This window comes from Mesoplodon densirostris, chromosome 2, assembly GCF_025265405.1.
Source record: "Mesoplodon densirostris isolate mMesDen1 chromosome 2, mMesDen1 primary haplotype, whole genome shotgun sequence".
Classification (NCBI taxonomy): domain Eukaryota; kingdom Metazoa; phylum Chordata; class Mammalia; order Artiodactyla; family Ziphiidae; genus Mesoplodon; species Mesoplodon densirostris.
The window spans coordinates 39,459,630-39,480,756 of record NC_082662.1 but is presented as its reverse complement, the minus strand read 5'-3'; the positions used below and the strand labels follow the sequence as shown (position 1 = coordinate 39,480,756).

At 38.7% G+C, this 21,127-nt stretch overlaps 1 protein-coding gene across 8 annotated transcripts in view; it reads right to left on the bottom strand.

The window, feature by feature from the left end:
* MAST2 (microtubule associated serine/threonine kinase 2) overlaps nucleotides 1-21,127 on the bottom strand; it is a 208,830-nt gene that overhangs the window by 35,378 nt on the left and 152,325 nt on the right. For all 8 annotated transcript variants that reach the window (XM_060089737.1, XM_060089741.1, XM_060089739.1 and 5 more), the window contains exon 5: nucleotides 21,036-21,127. In XM_060089737.1, the coding sequence (XP_059945720.1) occupies nucleotides 21,036-21,127 (92 nt within the window). The remainder of the gene's footprint in view (nucleotides 1-21,035) is intronic.

Here is a 21,127-nt window from a genome sequence, read left to right as displayed (position 1 = left end):
CGTGGGATCCTCCCGGACAGGGGCACGAATCCGCGCCCCCCGCATCAGCAGGCAGACCCCCAACCACTGTGCCACCAGGGAAGCCCTACAAGAAATATTTTTAAAATTTCCTTTAGGCAGAAGGAAAATAATACCAGGAGGAAATATAGATCTACACAAAAGAATGAAGAGCACTGGAAAAGTCAGCTACATGGGAAAATGTTAAGATTTTTTTCTTATTATTTAAATGTCTTTTAAAAATAATAATGTTTAAACAAAAATAATAAGGTGGTGTGAGGTTTATAACATATATGAAAGTAAAAAGGTTTAAGATAATAATATAAAGGCTTGGAGGTGAAAATGGAATAGTATTATTCTTACGCTGTATGTGAAGTGGTTTAGTATGGTGATAAATATATATACTATAAATGCTAATCCAACCACTAAATAACAAAGAGTTATAGCTCACAAGCTAATAAAGGATATGAAATGGAATAAAAAACACTAAACCCCAAATAAAAGAGCAAAAGAGCAAAGAAAACAGATGGTACAATTAAGAAACAAATAAGAAGGTGACAGATTTAAACCAAACCATATCAACAACAATAGTAAGTAAATGTAAATAGTTAAAAGCCCCAATTAAAAGACAGAGATTGTAAGACTGGATAAAAAAAGAAAGAACTTATTGAAGAAAGTATCAATATTCATAATCATTCAAAAAAGAAAAGATCAGTCTCAGATATTTCACTGATAAATCTGACCAAACACTTAAGGAAAAAATACCAAACAACAGCAGAATATACATTCTTTCCAAGTGAACATGGAACATGTACTAAGAAAGATCATATTCTGGTCCATAAAACAAGATCCAATAAATTTAAAAGAATTCAAGACATATAAAGTATGTTCTCTGACCACAATGAAATTTAACTAGAAATCAGTAAAAGAAAGACCTTTGGAAAATCTCCAAATATTTGGAAACTAAACAACACATTTCTGAATAATTTGTGGGTCAAAGCAGAAACGAAAAGGGAAATTAGAAAAGTATTTTAAACTAAATAAAAATGAAAACATATCACATCAGTTAAAGCAATTCCATAGCGGGAAAATTATATCACTAAATACCTGTATTAGAAAAGAATGACTCAATTCAGTGATCTCAGCTTCTATCTTAAGAAATTAGAAAAAGAGCAAATGAAACCCAGAATAAAGGAAAGCACAAAGATAACTGAAGAAATCAATTTAAAAACAAAGAAAAACAATAGAGAAAATTAGCAAAACCATATACAGATCTTTTAAGATCAATAAACTATAGACATATTGATCAGGAAAAAAAGAGAAGACACAAAATACTGACATCAGGAATGAAAGAGGTGACATCCTACAGATTGTACAGATATCAGAAGAATAATCAGGCAATATTATGAACAAGCTTATGTCAATTAATTTGACAACTTAGATGGAATTGAAATTTTTATTAAAGATACAAACCACCAAAGCTCATTCAGAAATAGATTACCTGAATAGCCTTGTATCTATTAAAGAAATTAAATTTATTCTTTAGAACCTTCCCACGAAGAAAACTCGAGGCCAAGATGGCTTCACTAGAGAATTCTACCAAACATTTAAGGAAGAAATAATAACAATTCTACACAAACTCTTCCAGAAAACTGAGAAGGGAATCCTTCCCAACTCATTGTATGAAGTTACCATTCCTCTTAATACTAAAACCAGTCAAAGATGAATATATTGTACATTCTCAACAATATTTCAACAAATCGGGCCTCCCTGGTGGCGCAGTGGTTAAGAGTCCGCCTGCCGATGCAGGGGATACGGGTTCGTGCCCCGGTCTGGGAGGATCCCATATGCCGCGGAGCGGCTGGGCCCGTGAGCCATGGCCGCTGGGCCTGCGCATCCAGAGCCTGTGCTCCGCAACGGGAGAGGCCACAACAGTGAGAGGCCCACATACCGCAAAAAGAAAAAAAAAAAAAAAATTTCAACAAATCAAATCCAACAATACATTAAAAGGATAATATATTATGACCAAGTAGGGTTTATCCCAGGAATACAAGTTGTTTTAAGATCTGAAAAATCAATGAATAAAACCCACCATAATAATAGGCTAAAAAAGAAAAACTGTAATATCATTGCATTAGACACAGAAAAAGCATTTGACAAAAATCCAACAACCATTTTTCATAAAAACTTTCTCTAAACTAGGAATAGAAGGAAACATTCTTAAATTGATAAAAGGCATCTATGACAAACCCATAGCTAACATTTCCTTAACGGTGAAGACAAAATGGTCTAGTATCGGAAGTAAGGTAAGGACGTCCATGCTCACTATTTCCATTCAAAACTGTACTGGAGGATCTAGTGAGTGAAATAGGCGATAAAGAGAAATTTTAAAAAGCACCCAGATCAGAAAGGAAGAAAAAAAATTGTATTTATTCATAGACAACATGATCGTCTATGTAGAAAATCTGACAGAATCTACAATAAAGTTACTTATAATAAGCAAGTTTAGCAAGGCTACAGGATATAAGATCAATATACAAAAATCTACTATATTTCTATATACTAGCAAGAATCAGAAATTGAAAATAAAAGCAATACCATTTACTGCATTAAAAATATGGAATACTTAAGAGGTAAACTTGACAAAAGATGTACAAGAGCTATACAAAACAGTGTTACGAGAAATTAAAGACAGCCTAAATAAATGGGGAAATAGCCTATGAGTAAGAAGAGTCAATATTAAGAAGTCAATTCTCCCCTAACTGATCTACACATTTAGAATAATCAAAATCAAAATCCCAACTGCCTTAAAAAAAAAAAAGACTATTTTAAAGAGCAGTTTTAGGTTCACAGCAAAATTGAACCAAAAGTACAGAGATTTTCCATATATTCCCTGCCCTCATTCATGCACAACCTTCCCCACCAGTTGCCTTTTGGATAAGCTGCTTTTAAAATTCACATGGAAATGCAAAGGACAAGAAGCCAGACAAAAAAAAGAATACATACTATGTGATTCCACTTAGATAAAAATTCTACAAAATTCATACTAATCTATAAGTGACAGAAAGCAGATCACTGGTTGCCTGGAGATGGAAGGAATTATAAAAGGACACTGCAGAAACTTTTGGACATGATGGATATATTCACTATTTTGATGGTGGTGATAGTTTCACAGATGTATAAGTATGTCAAAAATTATCAAAATGTATGCCTTAAAACAAATATTTTTAAAATTAAAATTTATTTTATTCATGTTATACAACTTTTTGCTTTTTTAAAAAAAGTGCAGTGTGACTGAAGATGATTCATATTTTTAGAAATCTTAGGTCTTTTGCAGTTTGGTTTTTAAATTTAGATTTTGTGATTGGTTTTATTACAGGTGGAAAATAAACCTCACAGACATGTAGCTCCCAATGAAAGTAGTACATTATTGGCTCTGTTTACTAGATCATTTCAATTCTATTCAAAGGGTGATAAAACTTCCTTCTGTCTTCTGTGCTGTCAAGCAGTTTTTCTTGGAAACTAATGGAAATATTTAATAATTTTTTTAAAGTTTATTTATTTATTTATTTATTTATGGCTGCGTTGGGTCTTTGTTGCTGCACGCAGGCTTTCTCTAGTTGCAGTGAGTGAGGAATACTCTTCGTTGTGGTGTGCGGGCTTCTCATTGCGGTGGCTTCTCTTGCTGCGGAACACGGGCCCTAGAGCACGCGAGCTTCAGGAGTTGCAGTGCATGGGCTCAGTAGTTGCAGTGCGCAGGCTCTAGGGCACGCAGACTTCAGTAGTTGTGGCATGGGCTCAGTAGTCGTGGTGCACGGGCTTAGCTCCTCCGCAGCATGTGGAATCTTCCCGGATCAGGGATGGAACCCGTGTACCTGGCGTTGGCAGATGGATTCTTAACCACTGCACCACCAGGGAAGTCCCTATAATGTTTTTTTAATTTTTAACAAATAGGTTCAAAATCTATTGAACTTTTCATTTGGAAGATAAGAAATATTCTATTTCCAATGTTTTTTAAAAAGTGGCAGATTTACCTGTTTCAATAGGTGGCATCATTTTTGTCAATAAAATCACATATAGATGGGAACATTTCAAAACATCCATTTTCAAAATGCTCTCTCTGTGGCACAAACTTCTTTCAAACTGTAGCTACTTTTTCACTCATTGTTAAAATGTCACCTTCACCCTGAAGGGATAGGAGTATTTGCCTCCCCTCACCCCGCAAATACCTCCTAGTCAGCATATTACAACCAGTAAATTTCCTTCTTATACAAACTTTCCAAAAGTCCCTCCACACCGTTCTACAAGATATTGTAAAAATTCACCTATAGGGCTTCCCTGGTGGCACAGTGGTTGAGAGTCCGCCTGCCGATGCAGGGGACACAGGTTTGTGCCCCAGTCCGGGAAGATCCCACATGCCGCGGAGTGGCTGGGCCCGTGAGCCATGGCCGCTGAGCCTGTGCGTCCGGAGCCTGTGCTCCGCAACGGGAGAGGCCACAACAGTGAGAGGACCGTGTACCACAAAAAAAAAAAGAAAAAAAAAATTCACCTGTAAGCTGCAATATGTTGCAGTCTGCCAAAGGGAAATGAGTGACTGAGGGGGTACAGTGGAACACCACTCTTTGTTCATGATATGCTACATACAATTTATGACACAGTCTGACAAATGGATCTAATGAGGGTACCAGTGTTGATCTATACCTAAGTACTAGTAAAGGCTAATTTAATCCTCATTTTTCATGATAAAAAATAAGTAAAAGTCAGTCCCTGGTGGTACAGAGGTTAAGAATCCGCCTGCCAATGCAGGGGACACGGGTTTGAGCCCTGGTCCGGGAAGATCCCACATGCCACAGAGCAGCTAAGCCTGTGAGCCACAACTACTGAGACTGAGCTCTAGAGTCCACGAGCCACAACTACTGAGCCCATGCACCACAGCTACTGAAGCCCACGCGGCTAGAGCCCATGCTCTGCAACAGGAGAGGCCACCACAATGAGAAGCCCTTGTATCGCAATGAAGAGACGCCCCGGCTCACCGCAACTAGAGAAAGCCTGCGCACAGCAATGAAGACCCAACGCAGCAAAAAAAATTTAATTAATTAATTAAAATTTAAAAAAAAGAAAAGTATAAGTTTTTATATTTTCCCCCATACCCAAGGGGATCACCTTTAGAGAACCACTTCGATGAATGCTGCTACTCGAAAATTCTAAGCAGTAGAATGACAGGTACACAGTGATATATCACAAAAAATGTCCAGCTTCAAAATTTAGACTTGACTCAGTAGAAAGAGAAAAGGAATTAAGGGGTTTCTTCAATAAGTCAAATGATAGATGATGAAGCCCTCCATAAAGCCAAAGTCGGATCATATTCACCCAGAGTTAGTTTGCAACAGCTTCTATATCAAAGGCTTTTTCTGAGTTTTAAACTATGTCCTCTTTCTCCTCTGCTTGCTTTTTTTTTTTTAATTAATTATTTGTTTATTTTATTTTTGGCTGCATTGGGTCTTTGTTGCTGCATGCAGGCTTTTCTCTAGTTGCAGTGAGCGGGGACTCCTCTTCCCTGCAGTGCGCCGGCTTCTCATTGTGGTGGCTTCTCTTGTTGTGGAGCATGGGCTCTAGGCACGTGGGCTTCAGTAGTTGTGGCACACAGGCTCAGTAGTTGTGGCTCGCAGGCTCTAGAGTACAGGCTCAGTAATTGTGGCTCATGGGCTTAGTTGCTCTGCGGCATGTGGGATCTTCCCGGACCAGGGCTCAAACCCGTGTCCCCTGCATTGGCAGGCGGATTCTTAACCACTGCGCCACCAGAGAAGTCCTTGCTTGCCTGTTTTTGAACCCCTGATGGCATTTACCAGAATTAAGGGCACCATATGGTACATCTTTATTCCAGTGTCAATGAAGTAAGTACTTTAATTTATCAGTTATTATGGTTTATACATTTGTTCGTTAGAACATTTTAGAGTTGGTTCACAATTCAACAACTTATATACCAAATACTGCCAACATCACAGAAAGGAAATGGCTTTCAAGTTATGGGGGTAGTTGCCAGGACATAGTCCAAAACAGATCTCTGTGTATGTGATTGTAATCTTTGGCAAAAAGCATCTATGGTTCAGGGGTAAATAACAATGGATTCTTACCACCTGGAAGCTGATGAAATAACAAACAGATTATAACAAGCATTCCTCCCAACTGGCCAGGCTCCAATACACTTTTCAAAAAAGGTACTAATCTGACACTAGGGGGCCACCCTGAGTTATCTCATTGGCATAACAAAGACACTCTATCACTCAGGAAATTCCAAGGTTTTTAGAAGCTCTGTGCCAGGAACCTGGGATAAAAACTGTATAAATTGTTTATTATTCAGGTGCGAAGGCCTAAAAAGTTTGTGCTACCTTATTGTGTTTTCTCTACTTCTCCAATATTCATTTTGCCAAACAGCCAAAAATTACTAATATGAAGATTGTGACAGAATAAAATCAATAATTTGAATTGGTCTTCTTTTGAGGGAAGATCAAGATATTCGACTGTTAACATTTGAAGAAAATATTTAAATTGACCCTTCTTACTGAATTACATTTACAGTTCTAGCTCCAGAAAAAAACAAAAACAAAAAAACCCACATCATTGAGAAGAACTTTTCCTTAAAAACAACCAGAAATGGCTCAACGGGACAAAAAATTGATGGAAAATCCAGCAGCCCAGAAAGCAGGCTTTTTCAACTTTACCAAGCAGTTTAGCAGTTGGAAAAAATAGTCAAAGACAAGTAATCATCCAACCCAGCAAAACAAGTTATAATAAAACATATAAACAAACAACTGGGAGCTGTCACCTACAAACCGGCACTTGCCATCTACCTCTACAAGGATCAAATTAGCTGATGCAGCTGCTGACCATCAACACCCCCTAAAAGGAGTTCAAGGTGGAGATCAGGAATGAGGCACTCTGTGCTCTAGGAAAAACTGGCAGAACAGGTTTTCAGATGGTTAGATATTTTCAGGAGAAGATTTTATTAACCCAATTCTTGCATCTACTCGTATCTAGAAAAGCACTAAAATCCTTCATGGTGACGTCTGCTCCTCGTAACTAACAGTAACCTTCATGAGACTAGCAGAAACCTTCTGCAAAAATATGTGCTTGATTGCATGTACTCACCCTTTACCAAAATCACATGTACACTGACCTCCCACCCCACCTCTTTGGAGAAGTTTCTTGGAGCTATCTGAAATGCTGTCTCCAAGGCCACAGTCCTCATTTTGCCCCAAATAAAACTTAACTCACAACTCTCACATTGTGCATTTTTTTCAGTTGACAGTCAGTTGACCTTGAACTAGTTGTTTCATTTATACAGTTTAGCTAGTTAAAAGTAATATAATTATATAGCACGCACCTGTATAAATACCATCCAGGTTAACAATGCCATCTTCCAAAATCCCTCTACATAATCCTTCCAGTCAAAACCCCTCCCCATCCCCATTGAAGGTAAACATTACCCTGACTTTTATGGCAATCATTTCCTTATAGCTTTACCAAATAAATATGCAGCTCTAAATACTCGAGTTTAGTTTTTCTCAATTTAAAAAACTAATATGTAGGGAATTCCCTAGTGGTCCAGTGATTAGGCTCTGCACTTCCACTGTTGGGGGCCGGGGTTTGATCCCTGTTTGGGGAATTAAGATCCCACAAACCACGTGGAGTGGCCAAAAAAAAAGAGATAAGTCACATATCATAAAATTCACCCTTTTAAAGTGCACAGTGTAGCAGTTTTAGTATATTCACAAAGCTGTGCAACCATCACCACTATCTACTTCCAAAACATTTTTTATCACTCAAAAAAGAAACTGTACCTGTTGATAGTCACTCCTGATTCTGCTCTCCCCCAAGACTCTGGCAACCACTAATCTACCTTCTGTTCCTATGGAATTGCCTATCCTGGACATTTCACAGAAATGGAATCATACAATATGTGACCTTTTGTGCTCTAGTTTGTCTATTTTTAAACTTTACTTAAGAAAATGCCAAACTGTTTTTGCAAAATGGATGTACCAATTTATAGTTTCACCAGTGATGCTTAAGAGTTCCCACTGTTTCATATACTTATCTATACTTTTTTCTGTCATTTTAATTTAAGCCATGTTTGACAGTAATATAATGGCATTTCATTGTGATTTTATTTTGTATTTCCATAATTACTAATGAGATTAAAGTATCTTTTCACATACTTATTGGCCATTTGGATTGCTTCTGTTCAAGTCCCTTGGCCATTTTTCAATCATACTATCTTTTTAGTTTATTGATTTGCTGGAGTCCTTTAAACGTTCTGAACCCAAGCCCTTTGTCAATTTTAAGTGTCATAATTATCTTCTCTCAGTTTGTGGCTTGCCTTTTTATGGTACCTTTTGGTGACTAAAAATTCTAATGTATTCAAATGTATTACCTTTTTCCTTTATGTCCTTTACAAAAAATTCCCTTTATGTATTTCCAATTCCCTTTATGTCCTTTTAAAAAAATGAAGATGTTCTACTGCATACCTTCTAAAAGTTTAGTGTTTTGGCCTTCACATTTAAATCTACAATTCACGTATATGAAATCGTCATGTGTATATTTTAAATATCTTACCATTTTATTTATCAATTATACCTTACTGAAGCTGAAAAAAAAAACTACAGTTCACCTAGAACTGATTTTTGTGAAGTAAGAGCTAATTCTTTCAGTTTCTCCATATGAACATCCAACTGTCCCAGTGTCACCTCTGTCATAAATCAAGTGTCCATATATGTATGGATTTGTTCCTGGGATCTTCTTTCTCCTTTCCCTAAATATATTCTTCTCTTCAATACTGCTTATTTAAGTTAAGGGTATCATCACTCATTAATCACCCAAACAGGAAATCTGGAGACAATCAGTTCTAATCCCTGCTGATTTGATCTCATAAATTTTCCCATATTCATATATTTTCTCCATTTCTAATACTTCCTTACATCTTGACAATGGCCAGGGCCTCTTAAATGGTCTTCTAAATGCCAGCATATCTTTACTTTTGTACTCCCAAGCACCCTGGACATACATTTAGTACAGCCTTTAACAAATTAGGTGAAACTTGACTGCCCCCTGTGGACACAGCTCTCCTTGCAGCTCTCTCAAGTTAATGACTGCTTTCACACACCCCTTTGTATACCACTGGGCCTAAATATGGGGTAGGTATCTTGCTAGTTCCTCATGTTTTCTTCCAGGCACTCTCCAGCCCTACTTCTCTCTCCTGAAATCAAGACTAATATATTGACTGGCCCATACCAGTGTCTAAAAGGCAGTTCAAACTTAATATATTTAAGGGTTCCAAGGATCAGAGGTCCTGGAATCAAATGATTGGTTTTCGGGGGATAAGGTTTCTAGATGGCACAAGGTAGAAAGACTGGGTTAGTGCTTGGAGAGCAGGAAGAATGAAACTAAAGTTATAGAGACAGGGTCTAAAGTATAGGTATAGGGCATATGTGACCAAGGAAGTACAGAGGAGAAGCTCACTGGAAGACAGGAGTTCAAAGAACTGAAAGTCCTAAGAACTGAAAAGATCTTCAACATAAGTGTACTGAAACTATCAAGAATAACAGAGGAGTTAGAACTGAAGAGTAATAGTGAGTCAAGAACTAAGATATTTACAGCTGCAATGATGGGTAGTGAGTGATATAATTTAATGGCATAAGATTCAAAGTTTTAGGGCATTAGGAAGAAGAGAGGGAGAATAATGAAAAGACAAGGCCCAATGGTAGGAGGTCATGGGAGCAGTAAGAGCTAACACTTCAGAGGGCTGCAGACAGTCAGTGTTCTAACCCTTCCCTTTTCCCCAGGATTTCATTAGAACAAGATTGATGGACTATGAATTCCAGAAGGTACATTGGAAGAGTTTCAAGAGTCAGAGAGGAATGAGAAAAAGGGTCAGAGCAGGGAATGTTCAGAGATTTATAGCAGCTAGGATTATAGGAGACAGAAGGGGCAAATACCTGGGGGTTCCTGTGGTGACTGACAGGGATAAGGGATAATGAAATTAGCCCTAGTGGATTCAAGACTGATAAGAGGTGAGGAGGCTGCAAGTGTTAGGGAGTAAAGAGGAGTGGATTACTGGGGATTGCTCTTGACCCTGGATGACAGGGGCTGATTAAGGAAGACACACTTTTAGTCTCATTACACTAGTTTAAAATCACATGATATGTAACAAACATCATATAAACATGCATGCCCACTGACCTGTTAATCTTATTCTGAAAATATGACTCAGCAAGTTCACGCCTACATATAATTTTTAGACAGTCTTTATACATATATACAAAAAGAACATAAGGAAGGATGTTTGTTGCAACACTGACCATAACAGTGAAAAATTGAAAACAATCTAAATGTCTGTGCTAGTTACCAATTTAATACCTCTCAACTCCAAATTCATCCTTTAATACCTGCTCTGCCACAGAGGAGAGAATTCCTTTAGGTACTTCCTTTATAGTGAGCATAATATTAAACTTTCCCAGTAGAGGGTGCTGGAGGGACACTGTAGAAGGAAGAGGGTCTGGGTGCAGTCCCAGCAACTGCGCCTTCAGTCAGTAGTGTGGCTCAGTAGTGTGGCAGCGAGGACAGGCAGGGGTGCTCTGACCTAGTCACATGCTCGCAACCTGGCATCGCTGACCTGACCTGGTGATCACCTTTCCACAGCCCTCCCTGCAAGGACACTGTATGCCCCAGGCATGCCCACACTAGTGCCCTGACTCCCTCTGTTTGCCTGGTCCACTCCCTGCACCCCAGGGTTTGTCTTCCATGTTGTTTCTGAGGGATATAATATGCACTATGCCTCCCACTCTCTGTGCAGGCCTGGATACTGGCTGCCATGCTAGTGCTCTGGAGGGCTGCTTTGCTGATTGCTCAGCAGCTATGGACCAGCTCTGGCCTTCTTTTATTGTCATAGTTTATAATTCTATTCAACTTCACCTGTTTAAATCACTGTGTGGTTTCTGTCTCCTGATTAGGATCAGACTAATATAATGTCCATCAGTAAAAAAAATTAATATGTAATTTTTGTATGGTTATATAATGGAATACTCTATAGGCAATAAAAATAAATGAACTTCCCATGTATGGTCTGGCACATGAGGGGTTTAGAGGTTGCTGCTTCATCTTAACAAGTAAAAAGCTGAACAAATCAGACAAACAAACAACTCTTCTCTTCTGTCAGAGAAGTGAAGTCCCAGGGCAAACCACTGCCCCTAAAATGAGAGAGAGAGACAGGCAGAGTATCACAACTTAACACAGCAGAAACCCCTGTTGGTTCCTCCCCGGGAACCAGTGCCAAAGCAGGAAAACCTGAACTGTAATTGATGAGTTGCTAGAGGCTCAGTGTGCACAACTTTGAGAGTTAAAAACTCCCAGGGGATGCAGTCACAGAGTGGTCCCCACACTATTTTGAGTTTTACCTACAAGAGTCCTACCAGGTTCTCACAGTGAAGATCTGAGAAAAATCTCCTCAAGCTTCCAGCAGGGGAAGGGGTAAAAGAACCATTTCAAAATAGGCCAGAGCATTCTGTTCTTCTTACCAAGGTCTGTTCACAGGAGAAACTATTTTTACCAGAGCTTAGCCTTCTGAGGTTTGATCAGAGCCTAACCTACCTGGGAGAGGGGTAATACCTAACTCCAGCACCCTCCAGCCATATCCTATCTAAGGTTGGGAGAGAACTAAGAAGCACTGGTGAAGTTCACAGTTCAAGGGCACAGGCTCACCAAAAGACTGAGGACTACAGAACACTTCCCCTCTCCCGACACCTTACTATTACATTACTAAAGGCCTATTTATAGTGATTCCTTTTATTCCTTTTACATCAGGTTTGCTTTTCAACCAAAAATTACAAGGCACTCTAAAAGGCAAAAAACACAGTCTGAAGAGACTGAACAAGCATCAGAACCAGAGTCAGATATGATAGGAATGTGGGAATTATCAGAACAAGAATTTTTTAAAAACTATGATTAATATGCTAAGGGCTTTTTAAAAATAAATTAATAAATAAATAAATTTATTTGTTTTTGGCTGCATTGGGTCTTCATTGCTACGTGCAGGCTTTCTCTAGTTGTGGCGAGCGCGGGCTGCTCTTCATTGTGGTGAGTGGGGGCTACCCTTTGTTGCGGTGCATATGCTGCTTCTCATTGCGGTGGCTTCTCTTGTTGCAAAGCATGGGCTCTAGGTGTGCGGGCTTCAGTAGCTGTGGCACGTGGGCTCAGTAGTTGGGCGCACAGGCTTAGTTGCTCCACGGCATGTGGGATCTTTCCAGACAAGGGATCAAACTCATGTTCCCTGCATTGGCAGGCGGATTCTTAACCACTGTGCCACCAGGGAAGTCCTTATGCTAAGGGCTTTAATGGAAAAAGTAGACAACAAGAAGGACAGATGGATAATATAATCAGAGAGATGGAAATTCTAAGAAAGAATCAGAAATGCTAGATGTCAAAAACACTGTAACAGAATTAAGAATGCCTTTGAAAGGCTCATTAGTGGAACTGACACAGCTGAGAAAAGAATCTCTGACCCTGAGGATATGATACTAGAAACTTCCAATACTAAAAAGCAAAGAGAAAAAAAAAGAGAGAGAGAGATTGAAATTAATAGAACGGAATATCCAAGAACTGTGGGACAACTACAAAAAGTGTAAGACTTGTGTAATGGAAATACCAGAGAAGAAACAGAAGAAATATTTGAAACAATAATGACTGAGAATTTCCCCAAATTAATGTCAGACACCAAACCACAGATCCAGGAAACTCAGAGAACACAAAGCAGGATTAAATGCCAAAAAAACTACACCTAGGCACATCATATTCAAACTTCGGAAAAATCAAAGATAATGAAAATATCTTGAAAGAAACCAGAGGGTAAAAACATCTTACCTATAGAGGAGCAAAAGATAAGAATTATATCCTTCTTCTCAGACACCATGCAAACAAGAGAGTTGATAGGGAAAAAACACTCTACCAACCTAAAATTCTGTGCCCTGCAGTACTATCCTTCAAAAGTGAAGGAGAGGGCTTCCTTGTGGCACAGTGGTTGAGAGTCCACCTGCCGATGCAGGGGACACGGTTTCATGCCCCAGTCCGGGAGGATCCCACATGCCACAGAGTGACTGGGCCCGTGAGCCATGGCCGCTGGGCCTGCGCGTCTGGAGCCTGTGCTCTGCAACGGGAGAGGCCACAGCAGTGAGAGGCCCGTGTACCGCAAAAAAAAAAAAAAAAAAAAAAAAAGTGAAGGAGAAACTAAGACTTTCTCTCAGACAACCAAAAATTGAGAGAATTTGTTGCCAGCAGACCTGCCTTACAAGGAATGTTGAAAGTTCTAAGGGAATTCCCTGAGGGTCCAGTGGTTAGGACTTGGTACTTTGCTGTGGCCTGGGTTCAGTCCCTGGTCAGGGAACTAAGCAAGCTGCAGGGCATGGTCAAAAAAAAGTTCTAAGAGAAGTAAAATGATATAGGTCAGAAACTTAGATCTATATAAAGGAATAGCATTAGAGAAGGAGTAAGTGAAGGTAAAATTGAGAATTTGATCGTTTATATTCTTCATAGATTTAACAGATAACAGTTTGTTCAAAATAATAATAGCAAAAATGTATTCAATTATGTATTCTTATGTATTTATATGCTTATGGATAAGTAAAATGAATGCCTTCAGTGATACAAAGGATTGGGGGGAGGAATTAGGATTATTTTGTTATTATAAGGAATTTACACCACCTGTGAAGCAGTATAATGTTTTTTAAAGTGGATTTGGATCAGTTGTAAATGTATATTGCAAACTCTAAAACAAACACACACACACAAAAAGGAAAGGAAAATACAGCTGATATGCTAACAAGGAGAGAGTATGGAATCATCTAAAATGCTCCATTAAGACCACAAAAGAGTAGAAGACAAAAATAGGAACAAAGACCACAGGCAACCAATGGAAAACAGTACCAAATATGGTAGATACTAATCTAACTATATAAATAATCACCTTAAATATCTATGGTCTAAATTAAAAGATAGAGATTGTCACATAGATTTAAAACAAAAACAAAAACAATACCCAACTAAGTGTAGTTTACAAGGAAGTCATTTAAAATATAAAGATACATGTAAATTAAAAGCACGTGGATAGAAAAAGAGATATCATCCTAACACTAATCAAAAGAATGTGGAAGTAGGTACATAACACGAATCAAAAGAATGTGGAAGTAGGTACATTAATTTCAGACAGCAGACTTCAGAGGAATAAAAGTTATTGAGATAAAGAGGGGCATCATATAATGATAGAGGGGTCAGTATTCCAAGACATCATAATAATCCTTAATGTGTATGTGCCTGACAACAGAGCTTCAAAATACATTAGGCAAAAAACTTTTAGAGCTGCAAGGAGAAATAGATGAATCCACAACTATAGTTGGAGACTTCAACATTCCTCTATCCAAAACTGAAAAATACAGCAGGTAGAAAATCAGTAAGGAGAGAGATGAAGTCTATGGCATCATCAATCAACTAAATATAATTGACATCTATAGACTACTTCATCCAATAACAGTGGAATACACATTCTTCTCAATCTCACATGGAACTTTCAACAATACAGACCACATTCTGGGCCATAAGACACACCTTAACAAATTTAAGAGAAAAGAATTCATATGCCTGCTTTCATATCACAATGGAATCGAACTAGTAATCAGTAATCAGGGTTTTTTGGGAAAACCCCAAAATACTTGGAGATTAAACAACACAGTTCAAAATAACATATGGGTCAAAGAAGAAATCTCAACAGAAATTTTAAAATATTTTTAACTAAATGAAAATGAAAATGTAACTTATCAAAATTTGTGGAATGGGCAATATAGGGGTGGGGGAGTGGGAGTGGGAGATATAAACTACTGGGTATAAGACATGCTACAAGGGGGACTTCCCTGGCAGTCCAGTGGTTAAGACTCTGTGCTTCCGCTGCAGGGAGCACAGGTTCGATCCCTGGTTGGGAAACTAAGATCCTGCATAGCCAAAAAAAAAAAAAAAAAAAAGATAGGCTACAAGGATGTATTGTACAACATGGGACTATAGACAATATTTTATAGTAACTGTAAATGGAGTGTAACCTTTTTTGTTTTTTTTTTTTTTTTTTTTTGTGGTACGTGGGCCTCTCACTGTCGTGGCCTCTCCCGTTGCGGAGCACAGGCTCCGGACGCGCAGGCTCAGCGGCCATGGCTCATGGGTCCAGCCGCTCCGCGGCATGTGGGATCTTCCCGGACCGGGGCACGAACATGTGTCCCCTGCATCAGCAGGCGGACTCTCAACCACTGCGCCACCAGGGAAGCCCCTGGAGTGTAACCTTTAAAAATTGAATATTAATTAATTAAGGAAGATCTAAGATTAATCATCTAAGCCTTCACCTTAAGAAACCAGAAAAGGAGCAAATTAAATCTAACATAAGCAGATGAAAAGAAATAACCAATAGTAGAGCAGAAATCAATAAAATTGAAAACAGGAAATCAATAGAGAAAATCAACAAAACCAAAAGCTGGTTCTTTGAAAAGATCAACAAAATGGACATGCCTCTAGCCAGGCTAACTAAGGGGGAAAAAAAGAGAGAAGACACAAGTCACTACCATCAAAACAGATGCTATATCACTACAGATTCCATGGGCATTAAAAGGATAATAAAGGAATATTATGAACAACTCAATGACCACAAATTTGATACCCAGGTTAAATACATCAATTATTTTAAGACAAAATCTGCCAAATCTCACATAAGAAGAAACAGACAATCTGAATAGGCTTGTATCTATTAAAGAAATTTAATCAATAATGAATAATCTTCCAAAACAGAAAGCACCAGGCCCAGATAGGTTCGCTTGTGAATTCTACCAAACATTCAAAAAGAAATTATACCAGCTCTCCAGAATCTCTTCCAGAAGACAGAAGTGGAGGGAACACTTCCTAACTTATTCTATGAGGCCACTGTCCTAACACCAAAACCAGGCAAAGACATTATAAGAAAAGAAAACTACAGACCAGTATCTCTCATGAACATGGATACAAAATCCTTAACAAAATATCAGCAAATCCAATCCAACAATGCATAAAAGGAAGGAATTATACACCATAACTAAGTAGGATTTAATCCCAGGTATGCAAGGCTGGTTCAACATCTGAAAATCAATTAATGTAATCCATCATATCAACAGCTAAAGAAGCAAAATCAAATGATCTTATCAACAGATGCAGAAAAAGCATTTGACAAAATCCAAAACACATTAAAGAAAAAAAAACTTTCAGTAAATTAGGAATAGAAGGGAAGTTCCTCAATTTGATAAAGAACATCTACAAAAAAACTACAGTTAACATCATATTTAATGGTGAGAAACTTCAAGCTCTCCTGCCAAAATCAGGAAAATGGAATGTTTCCCATGACCATTGTTTTCCAACATCATACTGGAAGTTCCAGCTAATGCAACAAGATAAGAAAAGAAATTAAAAGGTACACAGATTGGGAAGGAAGGAGGTATAAACTGTCTTTGTTTGCAGATGACATGATGGCCTATGTAGAAAATCTGAAAAAAAAAATCAACAAAACTCCTCCGAAACTCTTAAGTGATTATATCAAAGTTGCAGGATTCAAGGTTAATGTACAGAAGTCAACACTTTATACCATCAATGAACAAGTGGAATTTGAAATTTAAAACATTACCAATCACATTAGCATCCCCAAAATGAAATACTTAGGTATAAATCTAACAAATTATATATGTACAAGATCTACATGAGGAAAACTTCAAAACCGATGAAAGATATCAAAGAAGAACTACATAAATGGAGAGAGATTCCATGTTCATGGATAGGAAGACTCAATACTGTCAAGATGTCAGTTCTTCCCACTTGATCTATAGATTCGATGCAATCCCAAATCAAAATCTCAACAAATTATTCTGTGGATGGACAAACTGATTCTAAAGTTCATATGCAGAGGCAAAAGATCTAGAATAGCCAACTCAATACTGAAGAAGAAAACGGAGTTGTAAGACTGTTATTACCCAACTCAAGACTTACTATAAAGCTACAGTAATGAAAACTGTGTGGTATTAGAGAAAGAACAAATAGATTAATGGAACAGAACAGAAACAGAATAGAGAGCCAGAAACAGACCCACATCAGTTAAATATACTTAACTGATGTTTGACAAAGGAGCAAAAGTAATACAATAGAAAAAAGACAATCCTTCCAACAAATAGTGCTACAACGACTGTATAGCCACATGCAAAAAGAGGATACAGACCTTCATAAAAATTATCTCAAAATGGACCACAGATCTAATCACGAAACACAAAACTATAAAACTCCTAGAATAGGGCTTCCCTGGTGGCGCAGTGGTTGAGAGTCTGCCTGCCAATGCAGGGGACACGGGTTCGAGCCCTGGTATGGGAAGATCCCACGTGCCACAGAGCACCTAGGCCCGTGAGCCACAACTACTGAGCCTGTGTGTCTGGAGCTTGTGCTCCGCAACAAGAGAGGCCACGGCAGTGAGAGGCCCACACACCACGATGAAGAGTGGCCGCTGCTTGCCACAACTAGAGAAAGCCCTCCACAGAAACGAAGACCCAACACAGCCATAAATAAATAAATAAATTTATATTAAAAAAAAAACTCCTAGAATATAACATAGGACTAAACCTTGATGACCTTCAGCAGGACAATGACATTTCAGATGCAATACTAGATGCACAATCCATGAAAGAAATAACTGATAAGTTGGTCTACATTAAAATGAAAAACTTCTGCTCTGCAAAAGAGAATGAGAAAACAAGCCACAGGCTAGGGGAAATACTTGCAAGAGACATCTGATAAAGGACTGTTATCCAAAAATACACAAAAAACCACTTAAAACTCAACAATAAGAAAACAAACAACCTGATTAAAAAACAAGCAAAAGATCTGGACACTTCATTAATGAAGATATACAGATTGGAAGTAAGCATATAGAAAGATGTTCAATACCATATGTCACTAGGGATATGCAAATGGAAACAATAAGATACCACTGCAAAACTATTAGAATGGCCAAATTATAAAACACTGACAACACCAAAAGTTGGAAAGTATGTGGAGCAACAGAAACTCTCACTTTTTGCTGGTGGGAATGCCAAAATAGTTCAGCCATTTTGGAAGACAATTGGGCAGTTTCTTATAAAACTACCCTTAACCATACAATCCAGTAATCACCCTCCTTGGTATTTAATCAAATGAATTGAAAATTTATGTCCACATAAAAACCTGCACACAGATGTTTATAGTAGCTTTATTCATAACTGCCAAAACTTGGAAGTCACCAAGATGTGCTTCAGTAGGTCAGTGAGTAAGTAAACTGGTATATCCAGACAATGGAATATTATTCAGCACTAAAAAGAAATGAGCTATTAAGCCATGATAAGACATGGAGGAAAGTTAAATGTATATTACTAAGTGAAATAAGCCAATCTGAAAAGGCTACAAACTGTATGATTCTAACTATATGACATTTTGGAAAAGGCAAAACTACAGAGACAGTGAAAAGACTAGTGGATGTCAGGGGTTGGGGGAGGGACTGATGAATAGACAGGACATAGGGGATTTTTAGGGCAGTAAAACTACTCTGTATGATACTACAATGATAGATACATGTCATAATACATTTGTCAAAACCCATATAATGGGGCTTCCCTGGTGGCGCAGTGGTTGGGAGTCCGCCTGCCGATGCAGGGAACGCAGGTTCGTGCCCCCGGTCCGGGAAGATCCCACATGCCGCGGAGTGGCTGGGCCCGTGAGCCATGGCCGCTGGGCCTGCGCATCCGGAGCCTGTGCTCCGCAGCGGGGAGAGGCCATGGCAGTGAGAGGCCCGTGTACCGCAAAAAAAAAAAAAAAAAAAAAAAAAAAAAACCAAACCATATAATGTACACCAAGAATGGATCCTAATGTAAACTATGGGTTCTGGCTAATAATGATGTGTCAATGTAGATTCATCAGTTGTAACAAATGTGCCACTCTGGTGCTGGATACTGATAGTGGGGAGGTTGTACATGTGTGGGGACAGGTAAATGGGAATTCTGTACTCTCTGCTCAATTTTGCCATGAATCTAAAATGGCTCTAAAAAACAGTTTATTAATTAAAAGAAAAAAACAATAAACTAGGAAGGTTCCATTTCCAGAATGGCTAAGTAAGTGCCTACTGAATTGACCTTACTGTAGTTATAATCTAATTATATATAGTAAACATTTAATATTGAACTGAACTGTATGGAATAAATGAACCTACTTTCAAGTCAACAGGTCCCATATTATATATATTCAACATATTCCAGACTTTAAAGTGAAAATAAAGAGTCTTAGAATACCCTGTGGACCCAAATATCAGGATGTATAAGATTTTAGAATTAATCTGATATGAAGTTTGATCTGTATGGAACAATTAACGCTGCCTTTCTGAACATCTGGTTAAGTATAGAGTCTACAGCCATGAATTGGGCTTTTAAATCAATTCTTCCTCCCTGTTTCTGAGGACTGCCTAGATTTTCTGCATTAATTTAAGGAGAGATGATGATGATGATAGCTAACATTTATGGAGTACTAAGCATGTTATACGTATTAACACAAGGCTAGAGTCCACAGACCCAGGCAGGCTGAAAAAGCCAGATGATGTTCTCAATCAAAGCCCCTTGAGTAGGGAAGCTTTAGTCCTAAACTCTGTCAGGAATCTAAATAGCATCTCAGAGAGAAGCTGCAAGTAGTAATTACTACCTAGCACTCACATTACAGTTGAGAAACTATGTTCAAAGTCTAGACATGCTAAATTAATTTCTATATGATAAAAAGGCCAAGTCAGATATATGCTGAGTTTTTTCAAAGTTCATGACTAGAATTCACTATCTGAGCTAACACCTAACCCAGTCAATTCTGAGGGAAAGTACCTAAGCACAACGAGAGCTTTGCTTTAAAAGCCAAGGGCAGCAATGGCTTCCTATGGGTCCAAGCCTGCTCTATTTCCATTATCTCCAGGTCTGGGACTTCCACTATAAACAGAATAGCAGTGAACAGTGTTGCAGAGCAACAACTCCTTCAACAAAGCTGAGTTCCCTGGTCTGGCTCCCCTGGGATTTAAGAATACACGTCTAGACCAAAATACATGACTAACCCAAATGAGGTCTTCTGCCTCATAATTTTTATATATTCCTTAGTCAGAGGCAAGTACATCAGTCCTTACACTGACTGGAAGAGCCCATAATTCAGATGGAGCAAAGTCTGAATGCATGAGATCACTGATTTCACACATTGGAATTGAAGCAAATGTCAACATGAAACCAACAGTCCCCTCACTTTTGCTGATGCCTGTTGTAACAGAGGGAAAGTTGTTAGGAGTCCCATAAGGCAGAAAACCATCTCTCTGAGCCCTAATTCTTGGGCATGATAGGACAAAATGTTAATGGAGCCCTCATCACATGGCCCCAGATGACTGGAGCCATAATACACTCTCAACACACCAGAACAGAGGTGGTAGACCCAGGATATGTACAAGACCAAAAGGACAGTTGACAGGTCAAGGCAAGAAATAACTAAGAGTCAAAAACAGACTGAACACATTCTCCCATGGAAAGCATGCCCATGAGCTCTGTATGCTTCAGTCAGCCACATGAAGTGACAACGTAGTACGCTGAACCTCACAAAGTGAGTAGGAAAGAAATTGGGCATCTGTGACCACTCTTTTATTCCACCTTTCTTTTTTTTTTTTTTTTTTTTGTTTTTTTGTTTTTTTTTTGTTTTGTTTTTTTTTGGCCTCCCCCGTTGCGGAGCACAGGCTCCGGACGCGCAGGCTCAGCGGCCATGGCTCACGGGCCCAGCCGCTCCGCGGCATATGGGATCCTCCCAGACCGGGGCACGAACCCGTATCCCCTGCATCGGCAGGCGGACTCTCAACCACTTGCGCCACCAGGGAGGCCCTATTCCACCTTTCTTAATCTTTAAGTACTCACCTGTGTGGCCATGGAGTGGTGAGTGTGGCCGTGGTAGTGTAGGTGAGGTGCTAGAGGTCACAATCAAACTCTTGCGGTTACTTGTCCGACAA